At 37.2% G+C, this 13,088-nt stretch overlaps 1 protein-coding gene across 1 annotated transcript; it reads right to left on the bottom strand.

The window, feature by feature from the left end:
• Positions 1-1,123: 1,123 nt before the first annotated feature.
• LOC110104139 (jasmonoyl--L-amino acid synthetase JAR4) lies at positions 1,124-6,329 on the bottom strand. Its single transcript, XM_020833116.2, has 5 exons — positions 6,186-6,329; positions 5,293-5,644; positions 5,089-5,190; positions 4,004-4,824; positions 1,124-1,889 (listed from the first exon to the last, which is right to left on the bottom strand). Exons 2-5 carry the CDS (start codon positions 5,583-5,585, stop codon positions 1,348-1,350), a joined length of 1,758 nt encoding a protein of 585 aa, XP_020688775.1. The 5' UTR covers positions 5,586-5,644; positions 6,186-6,329; the 3' UTR covers positions 1,124-1,347.
• Positions 6,330-13,088: the final 6,759 nt, after the last annotated feature.

The raw sequence follows: 13,088 nt of genomic DNA, 5'->3' as shown, positions 1-13,088 counted from the left end.
TATGCAGCATTGGGTGCTCCGGTATATAGCACTAGGGGAGGACCGCCTGCAACCCCCCAGCGAGCTCAACAGACTGAATTGAGGTCGGAGGTAATAATACAACATAATTGATCAACACACAAACTCCGCACAAAACTATTATTTGTTTCATTCAAAAGTGTAAATTTTGGTTCTTCAGGAACTAAAGGAAGATCGAGAAGATGATAGTTTTCCCCATTTTCTCTTTAATCAATCTTCACAAATCTTAAAAATAAGAAATAAAAAAAAAATCTTTACAAATTTGTATTACTTTAGATAATTTCTTCCATTCAAATGAAATGAGGCTTGTAGCTCCTATAGCTCCCATTTTAGCTTGATTTTCCCTATTTATGCGGTTAACATCTTAGAAGGAAAAAAAAAATCAGATATAAAAAAGAGAAGAAAAAATAAAAAAAAAATGGAAGAGCAAAAGTTAGAAAAGATAACTCTAATCTTACTCTTATACCATATAGGAAAAAAAAAAAAGAAGCGACTTTGAATGCTTAGATTTTTTCATTCTTTTAATGGGTAAATTATACACAAAACTACATAAAAGAAAAAAGAAAAAAAATAATTACAACATCAAACACAAAAAAAAAAAAAATCACAATAGCTATCTACCACCATTTGCTAGTGAAGCAAATCATGGGCTCTTAAAAATAAAAAAAAATAATAAAAAAAAAATCATTTGCTCTTTAATTTCTTTCTTGTATAAGCAATGAGGAAATATTCTCTAACTCTCCTTATCCATCACTCCCATCGACCGCTCATGGATCTAAATGCTCTTCGCCAAAAATGCATCCAAATGAGTCATTTTAAATCTCAAATTTTAGGGACTTGCATAGCTAATCCTCTTTTTTGTAATCATAACCTTCTCTTTAATGAAAAAATTTGTTCACAAAATCTTTATCAAAATTTCAATAAGAATGAGTTTCAAAATTTTTGAATTTATTTTAACATTCACACAATATTAATTATTCATATATTATACTAATCTCAACATTCATCCAAGAATTTTGAAATCTATCCAGGCTACTTTTATGTCAAAAAAAAGATAGCCTGAGCATTTATCACCTGGCGAGCAGTAGGCCATAGTTGCATCGGATGATAGCAAAAAGCCTCCAATGGAAAGCATTCAAAATTACATTAATGAACTACACATATTTTTCTAACTTAACAATCCCCTTGCACTTCCTTTACTAAACCATTTGCACATAAACAGTTTAACAAGATTACAATTTCTACAGCAGAATGGAAAAACAAGAAGAATTGCCGTAGCTGAGCCGGATACCAACATCACATTCCATGGTTAACAATTCTAAGCTAAACTTAGTTATAAGCAGCACTGAAAAAGCTCTTCAGCACATTGCTGTTCAGAATCTGCAATACTTTTCCATTTGACAGAGCAACACATCTCGGTGTCTTGTACTGGCTCATTGCCCCACCAAGTGTCAGATAATGATCCATGATCTTATGAAATGTTCCTCGCTTAAGCACCCTGAGCTCGAGGGGACTGATCGCTCGAACTTTCCTTGAACCAACATAACCTGCATCAACAAAGGCAAGGTCTAAACAATCACAGCAGCTACTAAGAACTTCTTCTCTTGCTTCGCCGCTGAGCTCCAAGAAGATGACATAATGGCCAGGATCGGTTGACATGTCGACATGACTGGTGTAGTCAAGGATCTCAAGCTTTTCAGCAGCCAAGAGCTTGTCTGCTTCTTCAATGGCAAGCTGCAGGTCTTTCTCTGTGTTCTTGTCAATGTTGATGGTTAATATCAGACTTTTCCGGCGAATAAACTGGAGTTTTGGTGTTGAGTTGTGAAATCCTGCCACCCTTACCACGTCTCCCAGCCTGTAACGATACAAGCCTGAAAATTGCAGAAGAGTAAAACATTTCTAAGAGACGAGAAATGATGTGATTTGTCATAGGGAGCCATTTCAATGCACCATCACAGCTCTTAATGACAATCTACTTCAACTGAAATGTCATAAACTACCATTGAACATTAAAAAACTGAAGTATAAGAAGCATTAATCTTTACATATTCATGAAGGCATTGTTTTATGAGTGCTAACATGTAATTAATGAAATTGCTATTCTCATCATCAGCATATACCAACTATATAAGCCAACTTTATAAATCATCATTTATATTTGCCACAATTGTATGTTAAACCTATAATTTGATCAGTTTCCATCCATGTTTGTCATCATTTTTCTTCCTAATCTTTAATAATAATTTTGACTACTAATCTAACTTGTGCACTTTCCACCTTTTTGAAAGTTACAATAAGTATTATAAATATATATTTCTTCTAAGGTTGGGTATTAGTCTGCTTATAGCTACCATACATTATCAAATTTGACTGCAAAAAATAGCTTCTCACCGAAGAAATTTCAGAAAAGAAATGAGAAAGCTACAAAAAAGTAGTAGTCAAATAAAATTGTAGTTGCATCAAAAAAATAAATAATGAGAAAGCTATCCCAAACAGGCCCTAAGTCTTTATATCAGTATATGTCAAAGATAACATACACTGGAATATTTTAAACTATAATAAATCATGAATTTCCAAGTTTTGGCCAACAAGAATGTGCCAAAAATTACAGGCCACCAATCAATTAACCAAGTCATCATCTATATGAACTGGCGCACAAAAAATAGTCAATTATTCAAATCTAGTGGCTTCAAAACCATTCACTAAGTCAACAACATCTTTATGACTTGGCATTAACAATTTTTTGTTTCTTTTATGTAGGACCACCATTTTGCTATTGAAAAAGCTTGTAAGAAAAGAATTCTTCAGCGAGAATCATTATTTGTCAGATTTTTACCCATTGTTTTCTTAAGATTATCAGAAATCATCCTCAAGAAGTTTGGATCAAAAATATTTTACTATGTGGGAATCAAAGTACATAGCTTGAAGGAAAAGCACAAAATAAAATTATCTGTATAATCTACAATCGTTTCATCATGCTTTCTATTCCCCAAATAAAAGGCTAGATGAGCATGAGGCTGTAAGGATAATATCTCAAGCAAGAACCAGTAAATGAAGAAGTTGTTTATCTATTTTCTGTAATTAGCTAAGATACAAGTTAAGTAATATATGATTATAATAGTTAGAAATGGCCTTGTATTCTTTTATTTTTTTATTTGTCTTTTTACTTTTAATTCAACAGAAATGCCACTGTATCACAGCTTAGGAGCTAAATGATTAGCCCAACTAATTAAAAAATGTTCATACATAATCACAGTCAAAACAACTCTTTATCAAATTCATTAATTGACTTTGGCCAAAATAAGCTGCAAGAAGAAACACATACAGTAAAAAAAATGAAATATTAAATGATTTGTACAAGTTGAATTCATCTTTTAATTGCAGCTGTATGACATGTCTTATGAAAATTAAACAGTATTTAGGCGTTCAATAATCATCATTTAAGAAGGGTTCATGCTGTATTTAGTCTAAATGATGTCAAAATGTTCTTTTGGGGATAACAAGGGCCTCTTTGGATGGCTATAACGTTTTATAAAATTGGTTCTGAAGTTACTGTTACGAAAATAACTTCACTATTCTAGTTGCAAAAAATTGATTTTCACTAAAGAAATTTCTAAAATGCTGTGAGAAAGTAAATCCATAATTCTACATAATTTATTAAATTAAGCCATTAGAAAGGTCTAGAAATTAAAGTTGAAAAGAAAGAAAAGAAAAGTAAGAAGCAATCCTTCATGCCGAACTCAACTCAAAAAACAAGAAAAAAAGAAAAGGAATAAAATAAATCTACTTTCTACTTTAAATTTTCTCATGCCAAGCATACTAAAGGTTGTTCAAAAGTAGATTTTTGAGTGGGGAATTGACACAGAAAAGCTCTAAAAGTATATCCCCTTCTTATAATAACAAAATTTCTGGCAAAGCTCCTCATAATATTCCACCAATATTGATAAATAGAAGTGCCAAAAACGCAATGAAAACAGCATATTACCTGCAAAAGAAGTAATGATTATTTCATATTCTTCACCAACCTTGACTTCTGTTAACCCAATTGGCTCTTGTTCTCTTTGATTGCTTAACAAATCACTGTTCTGCTCCATCAAATCACCTTTTTCCTTAAGAGGAATAAACTCAAAATACCCAATATTTGGAAGAACTGTAAATGAAGCTGATTCAGGTGGTAATTCTGGATCAATATTAGCACCAATCCACCCTTCAGAAGATCCATAATCAGCACTCATTAAAGGCAGACTCCCTGCATAATGCCTCAACTTATTCAAGTAAGGCTCCATTGATCCTGTCATGATTCCATAAACATATTTAGCATTTGGCCACAGCGCTGGTATCACCCCATACCAGCTACTTAATCCAACACACTTGTTGTATATGGTATCAGCCAGCTGCGGATTTGGCCGCAGTAGCCTGGAAACTGCTGCACGAATTGTCGGAATCATAATCCTGCTCGAAAGAACTCCTTCCTTGATATCGAAACACAGTTCTTCCCAAACATTTTCAAAGGTTCGAAAAGCATGAACTATGCTGTGGGCAAAGGTAGAGAACACAATCTGGACTTCTTCAGAGAATATCAGACCACAGAGAAGGTGGCAGTACAGAGATTGGTGAAAGTCAGGGCTGAATATAACTTCATCAGGACTGCAACACAAAGAATGGATATCCATCATAGTTCGCTTGAATTGCTCACTTCGGTATACATTTGTCGTCGCCGTGGTAGCTGTTAGACCGCCTTTTGTTTTGAACTGTTTGCTGCTGTAAATAAATTGAAGAGCCTTTCCACTTCTTAAGGGATACGCTCTACAAAACATATATAGTTAAGGTTAGTGCAGCCTATCCAGTGAACATATTTACTCGAAGCAGAAAATAGAAAAGTAGCATAAGAAGCAATTCAAGTTTAACTTTCTGCACGTTTAATAAGTGTCAAATATTAAAATTTGAATTCTGAGGGATTAACAGGAGGATTGAAGACTGTTTTGTGTTCAAGTAACCATATATTACGAAATTGAAATAAAACCATAGTGCTACCAAAGGATTAAAGATTCAAGAGATGAAGAAACAGACCTGTTCCTGAAGGCAAAGGAGGTCTTATATATTTGCATTGTGGAATGCACCAATTCATCATTGAAAGGCACAAACTTTGGCTTCCCCTGTGTTGTACCGGAGCTGAAGAAAAGGAGCGTATAAGTCCAAACTTACAAAACAATGTAAAAATTGGAGGAATCAAGAAAATCAAATATAAAAGAGCAGGATTTAAGAATCCCAAACCTCAATGAAATGGATGTTATCGGTTTCCCTGTGAGGATCGGATAGGAATCTCCATCTGCAATTCTCTGTATGTAAGTCTCCAATTCCTTGTGAGTAACCAAAGGAACACAGGACTTGAAGCTATGTGGATCAATTCTTCCTCGAAGCCCCAAATTCTGTAAGTACTCTGCTTCCCTGTTGTCATGTAGAATCCTAAATAAAGTCTCTCTCTGCACTCTCTCAGCATCCTTTGTCAATGCCTCAAACTCCTCTATCACCCGATCAGCACTGAATCCCTTCACCTTCTCCAACATCTCTGCAGTTCTATCAAAAGAATCTCCCCCACTGCGTCAAAGTACTGCCTTCTTCAAATCTAATGCAGAAACACACCAACTAAGTCATGATCCAGAGAAAGAAAAAACAAATATTATATTTAAAGGGGTTGAGAACAACGACTTAGTCAGGAAGTCTGACAAAGAAAAGATAAAAATTATATTTTGAACAGGTCGAGGAGTTTAAAATAAGAAAAGAAAGCGAAGAAACCGAGTGAAAACTTCAAATAAGAAATCCAAAAGCGAAGAAGTCATAGAACAAAACTAAAATCTATGGCCGCAAAGAATCATGGAATATGCTGGAGCATGAAAACGATGTGTTCCTTGGAAGTAAAGCCCTCTCTTTTCCCCAAGCTAACCAATCCATCCCAAGATCTCATCTTTGCGCAAGTTCCGTTGAACAAAGCACGAAAATAAAACGAATAAACTTGAAAAATCGAACAAAATCCAGAACAAGAATATTCAAAAAACCAATGAAAGATATAAATCTACATATATTTTTTTCAAGATAGAACTAAGAGCTAAGAAAAACTGGAGCTTACTAAGAAGCAAAGCCGGAAGTAAAGAGAAAAATATACTTACATCAGATCTCTGATTGCTCGAAGTTCAGGTCGGAGGCGTTTGACTAATTAACAGTTCCCCATTTAGTGTGTTCTTCTTTGCCCTGCTCGGCCCTTATATAGCAATTTTAAACTGGCAGGCTCTTCTCCATTTGGGTTAAGATCAATCACGTGATGCCACGTGAGTTGCATTGACGCGTGGAAGACAGTGAATCGCAGTTCGGATTGGTTACCGCGAGGGATTATCCAAAAAAAGAAGTTAAGCCGACTGTACTTTCACTAGCAATAAAATGGAATTCCATGACGAAGTAAATTAGGAGAAGAAAAAAATCGAGAAATTACCTGAAGTTCAGGAACGGGAGATTTTTCTAGTGATAGAGTGAGAAGCGCTTCTAGGGTTTTCTTTTCGCGCGTTCTTCCTCCTTCCCCGCCTTGAGGAGGACTCCACTTTGGGATGTCCTCCTCCGCCGCATTCCCTCCACTTCCCAACTCCTCCTCCACCCCCTTGGCTCCCCTTACCAAGGATCTTCTTCATTGGAAGCTTCTTCTTTCCTCCCAAACCCTGGTCTCTCAGGACTTATCTAATTCCCTAGCTCACCACCCACAAAAAACTTCACTACTCACTTCACCAAAGCTCAGTTCGATGCCGGAGCTCCGTATTGGACTCTCTCTTTGGTTGGTTACTCTATCGGCAGATGCCCCTTCTATGAAGCCCTGTTGTCGGTGATGAAAAGAACTTGGAAGCTAAAAGGGGAGCTATCTCTTCTAACTCTCGACGATGGTTTCTTTTTGCTAAAGTTCTCTTCTCCTGAAGACTATGACATGGCTTGGACTGGTGGCCCATGGTTCTTCTTTGGGAAATCGTTTATTCTTCAGAAATGGTCCCCAGACTTCGTCCCAAAGCGCGAAGAGTTTGCCTCGATTCCTCTCTGGATAAAGATAAAAAACCTTCCACTGTCATGCTGGACTCCGGAAAGAATATCCAAAATTGCGAGTTGTGTGGGCGTGCCGCTTGCGGTGGATGCTCTCACTGCGGCAAAAATTAGGCTTACTTTTGGATGTCTGTCCTTCGGACATCCCGTCTTCCTCTACAACTCCCCCTCCTCAGACCTTGCAAAACCAGGTTCCCCTGCCTATCACCAATAAATTTGATCTTCTTTCGGATCAACAGGAGCATCCTCCCTCTTCCTCTGCTTCCCCCTCGCTGCTTCCTCTTGATCTGATTATTTCTCATAGCCTGCCTATGGTTCAGTCTCCTATCAAACACCAGTGCATGTCCAATTCACCAACCCAACAAGTGACCAATCCCCCTTCATCTCCTCATCTCTCCTATGAAAAAAGCCCAACCCAAAGTTCCAGTTTCAGTAATTCCTCTATGCAAGAGATTAATAGCCCAAAATATACTAGAAGTAAGCATACCAAGAAAGGTGGCAACTCCAAAAATAAGCATAAATGACCCTCCCTCGTATGGCATCCTAGAACATTAGAGGGTTTAACAATCCCTCGAAAGTTATGTTTTGCAAGTCGTTGGTGAACAAGTTTAGTTTAGATATGTTTTTTTATTGTGGAAGCTAAAATCTATGCTTTTTCAGTCGCTGATGATTGGTTTATGCATTCTCATTCGATTTTTTCGGTTGAGGGGTCTTATCACAATTTTGCTTCTTCTGCTCCTGTTCGTATCTAGATCAAATGGAATGCCCAAAAGGTTTCCTTTAGACCTCTTTTTACCTCCAGTCAAGTCATCCATGGTGTCATTCTTGATGGGGATTTGGAGGCGTGTTGTATCTCTGTTATTTGTGCCTCTAATTCTATTGCGGAGAGGCAATTGCTTTGGTCCTCGGTAGCTAATTTGGCAAATGCCACTTCTTTGCCTTGGGCCATATTAGGCGATTTTAACTGCTGCATATATTCTAATGACAAAGCGGGTGGTCTACCCCTCCCTCCTAGCAAATTGGGTGAACTTAACACTTTTGCTTATAATGCTGGTGTCTCTGATCTTTCTTCTTTGGGTCACTTCTTCACGTTGTATAATCAGAGACTGGATAACCCTATACATATTAAGCTGGATCGCATTTTTAATAATGATGTTTGGCTCTCTTCCTTTCCCAAGTCCTACTACATTGTCAACGACCCGAACATTTCTGATCACTATCCTCTGATTCTTCACCTGGACTCCCCTAGCAACAAAAAACATCGTTTTATGTATAAGAATTACTAGAGCTCTATTCCTGGCTTCTAGAATGATGTTTTGGAGGTTTTTTCTCTTCCTTCTTCTGGAAGCCCTATTTGTGATCATTATCATAAACTTAAGGAGCTTAAATGTCATTTAAAGTCTAGAAATTGGAATTCTTCCAATTCTCTATCTGCTCAAATCAAGAATCTCTCCTTGGCTCAATCGGATGTTTTTACCAGGCTTCAAAGTGACCCTATGAATGATATGCTCAATACTAATCTCAGATCGATCAACCTTGAGCTTTCCGGGATCAAAGCTAAGATGGTTGATTGGATGTCTCAAAGGAGTAAAGCAAAATAGCTCCAAGCGGACGAAGATGACCTGAAATTCCTGTATGCAAATATTAATGTTAGACATAACACTAATCAGATTAGAGGCATTTTGGTTGATGGTGTTTTTCATACCTCTACTGATCAGATCTCTGCTACTTTCATTAATCACTTTCATAATATTTTTAATGGCACCCTTCCCTCTTCCACTGATGCCTTACCTTCTGGGAACACTATCCCTTCGGATCTGAAGGCTAACCTGATTGCCCCTTTCTCTGTTGAGGAAATTAAAGATGTTATTTTTTCCTCTCCCCTTAACGCTGCTCCAGGCCCTGACGGTTTCACGTTTGAATTTTATAGGGATTCCTATAATACTTTAGGCAATCACTTCTGTAATGCTGTCCAGTCCTTTTTCTCCACTTCTTTCCTCCCTAGGCAAGCTAAGAATATTGTTATTGCTCTTATTCCTAAGAGCCCCCATGCCTCTTCTATTAATGATTATCGTCCCATATCTTTATGCAACACTTTCTACAAAATCATTGCCAAACTCTTGGCCAATAGAATGAAATTGGTTATGCCTTTCATCATCCACCCCTCTCAAGCCGGTTTTATCAAGCACAGAATTATTACTGATAATATAATTCTGGCATCTGAAATTCTTGGCAACTTCAACATCTCTTCTAAAAACAAATTTTTCTGTGCCAAATTTGACATCCATAAGGCCTTTGATACTGTTTCCAAGAATTTCATCCTTAACAGACTGTTTGCTAAAGGTTTTCTTACTGCTTTCATAGCCTGGATTAAAGCTTGTATTACTGACATTTATTTCTCTGTAGCTATTAACGGTTCTCTTGAAGGATATTTTGCTTCCTCCAATGGTTTGAGACAGGGATGCCCGTTATCCCCTTATTTGTTTACTGTGGCCATGGATGGCCTATCTGCATGTTTTGAGGAAGCTAAAGCTAACCGTGAGCTGGATGGTATTGATGTGGGTAATTCTAACATTACTCATCTGCTTTATGCTGATGACTTACTCGTTTTCTCTAAGGCCAATTTCTTTGAGGCCGCTGTTCTATTGTAAATTCTGAAACGTTTCGATAATTCTTCTGGGCTGAAAGTTAACCCTTCCAAAAGTTCAATTCTTTTTTCTAAGAAATGTCCTTTGGAGGATGTCATTTGTGATTTTCTAAACATTAAGCATAACTCTAGCCTCATAAAATATCTGGGTCCCCTATCTACTTCAAGAAGCTTACTTTTGCTGACTTCAACCCCCTTATTTCAAAAATTTCCAGAGCTTTAGAGGGTTGGAGGGCCAAAACTCTCTCTTTTTGGGGTAGAATACAATTTCTGAGATACACGATCTTTAATACTATTGCCTACTGGATTAGGGGTAGCATTATGCCTAAGCACTGTTTGAAAGTTTTAAACAAGCTTTGCTCTAGATTTCTCTTCTCTCGTGACATTGTTGTTAAGAAACTTAGGTTGATTGCTTGGAAAGATACTTGTATTCCAAAAACTATGGGGGGCCTTGGGCTGCCGTCATTGGATTCTCTATCTTATTCCTTTAGTTTCTCTACTATTTGGAGATTTCTTAATGGAAATAACCCTCTATTTAATTGCTGGCATAATCTCTATAGCTTTCTTTGGTTCCCTAATCCGAAGCGTAGTTCTCCTTTCTGGAAGAACCTCTGCTTGATTTCTCATCTTTCCAAACACTGTTGGTAGTTTAGGATCCTCCCTAACTGTAAGCACTCTCTTTTCTGGGACCCTTGGTGTTTTGGCAAGTCTCTTATGGAGTTAATAGCTCAAAATGAAGATCACTCTTGGATGAAATTTATTACATGTGAATCTGTTTCTCACATATTGCTGGATGCTAAGTGGAGCTTCCCTAGTTCCTGGCCTCATAATCTCGTCAGTCACATTTCTATGGTGCCTATCTGGAATACTGGATTGAGTAGCATGTGGTACAATTCTGAGAAAGCCTCCAATAAGATGTTTTAGAAAGAATTTTTTAAAGGTTACATGTTGTAAGTTGGCACCGTTTTGTCTGGCATAAGCATTCTGCTATCCGTTTCTCTGCTTTTGGTTGGTTGGCTGTTAAAAACGCGTTAAAAACTGCAGATCATTTACTGAAACGGGGCATCAATGTTAACCCGAACTGTACCTTCTGCTTGGACTTTAGAGATTCTCACACTCATCTCTTTTTTGAGTGTAACTTCTCTTTTGGGATTTTGAATTTGCTGATCCCACATTCCCAAACACTGCTGCTTCGCCCTAACCTTTTCCAGGTTTATGATTTCATTGAAGATATTGCTAATAATTCTGAGAGTCTGAACTTCTATTCCCTTCTTATAAACTTTGCCATCTACTACATATCTTGTAATGATAGAATTTTTGGGAATGTTATTGAATGTCAAACCACTATGGTCAGGAAAATAAAAAAGGCGGCTATAGCTAAGTTGGAGAAATGGAAGAACAAACACAATCTTTTTCACCTTTTAGATTAATTGGGTCTTTCTGGTGGTTTGTCTTACAGGATGGTGGCTCTCTTAGGCTTATATGGTGGCTTTTTCTGGCTTGTTTTGCATGGCCGGAGCTAGAGCTGTTCGACTATTCTGCATCCTTTTTTGCTCTCTGGCCGATTGCCTGGATGGTTTATTTGGCAACCAGGCTGATTGGTTTTGGTTATTTTAGACAATTTTGCAGGACAATGATGATTGTTGTAGCTATGCCCCTTGGAAGGTCTTTCTAGCAACCAGGGGCTTATTTAGACAATGTCGATGTTCCTGTCCCTTTTGTTAGCACATTGCAAATTTTTCTATCAATGTCATCGTTGAAGAGGTCATTTGTGTGTAGATGGAAAGAAGTGTCACAATCCAACTCAATAGGTTATATCAGCTAGAGTATGAGATAACAAGCTTTCCGAAGATCTTTTATTACAAAGAATTTTTTATGTCATTCATATGGCATACAGAGTCACTAATTCATCAATAGATTATATAAATGAAAGATATCTTCCAATCCATACATATATACGTCTCTTAAATCTATTAATATCAAAATATTTGATAAAATGGTATTTTTATCATTTCAACTAAATACACTTTGATCCATGATTATAAAAAAACTAGGCCATTGATATTTGCCGCAGCCACTGACCACCATCATTAATGAAATTTATGTTGTATTCATTTTACTTTAAGTTAAAAATAAAATAAAAAAATAATCTGTCACCAAATAAAAGTGATAATCGAAAAGTAAACATTATTATTTTTCTAAATAAAAGATTCATATAATGATAAAAAAAAATAAAGGTTGTGATGACTTAAATAAAAGTCTGTTGATAAACAATTTTCCTAAGAAAAGTAAACATTCAATAGGAATGGAATAATTTGATTTAAAAAATATTTTTTTCTAAATGCTAATACAGATGTCAAGCGAAAGGTTACATCTGTACCGGCAAGCAAGCAGCTCTAGAAACTGCGGAAAAATAACTAAATCTAAAAATAATGTATTGTGGCCTTAAATGGTTGGGTGGAACTGAAGCAAAGGATTATATTAGGTCGTTATGATAGGCGAGAGCTTTCTGTTTATTTTGATGCGTTGATTGGGAGTTTTATTAGTTAGGGGTTTGAATAGTTGACACGATCAAAAAATTTGATCTGAATGGACTCAAAAATTTCGATTAGGATCAACCCGTTTGGCAAACAAGTCAGGTTCGAGTTCCAGGATTCGATCCGTTTAAGAAATATGATCGGATTCAGGTCAACCCACTAATCCAAAGTTGACCCGGATGGACCCGTTCTGCAAGCCCTAATCAACAAACAACACATCCCTGCTTGCAAGCGTCAAGCCCCAATCCGTCGCCCGTCCCGTGCGAGTCCATTCGCACATGCACCCCTCTGCCTCCGCCTCCGCGCATTCCATTTCACATGCAAATGTAAGTCTAGTCCAGCGTCTGCCCGCGAGTTCAGTCCCACGCAAGTCTTGTCCTGCCTCCGCCTCTGCGTTTTTCCTGTGAGTCCAACCTGCATGCCTCAGGGTCATCCGTGTCGGTTTGGGTTTGGGTTGTATTTTCTAACTCATTTGCAAAAACGGGTTAGATTCAGGTTGGGTCAAACAATAGCGGGTTGATGTACGGTTCAACCCGTAAACCGATTTTCACACCCCTAGTTTTAGCTATCAACTAAAAAGTTTTAGATTGGAGTCTTGCATATGTGATGTGTGTGTTAATTTTTTTTAATTGGCCTCAATGTCTCCAAAAAACAAGGCTGAAGTCGGTCAAGTTGGCTTTTTTTTTGAACATTTGAGTCAATTAAACTATTAAAGGTGAACTCACACATACATCATATACACAAACTTCAAATCTAATATCTACCAAAACACCCAACCAACATATCAAAGTGAGCTATGTTGGCATTGA

Source organism: Dendrobium catenatum, unplaced genomic scaffold, assembly GCF_001605985.2.
Source record: "Dendrobium catenatum unplaced genomic scaffold, ASM160598v2 fragScaff_scaffold_807, whole genome shotgun sequence".
Taxonomy (NCBI): domain Eukaryota; kingdom Viridiplantae; phylum Streptophyta; class Magnoliopsida; order Asparagales; family Orchidaceae; genus Dendrobium; species Dendrobium catenatum.
The sequence above is the reverse complement of the archived record's forward strand: the minus strand, read 5'-3'. Positions and strand labels throughout refer to the sequence as shown.

What these genes read in the sequence shown, in the direction of transcription:
- LOC110104139 (XM_020833116.2), bottom strand. Translation starts at nt 5,585, where the DNA reads ATGTTGGAGAAGGTGAAGGGATTCAGTGCTGATCGGGTGATAGAGGAG. An exon ending in TCCTTTGCCTTCAGGAACAG is followed by an intron (nt 4,825 to 5,088) that starts GTCTGTTTCTTC and finishes TATGTTTTGTAG; the next exon opens with AGCGTATCCCTTAAGAAGTG. An exon ending in AATCATTACTTCTTTTGCAG is followed by an intron (nt 1,890 to 4,003) that starts GTAATATGCTGT and finishes TGCAATTTTCAG; the next exon opens with GCTTGTATCGTTACAGGCTG.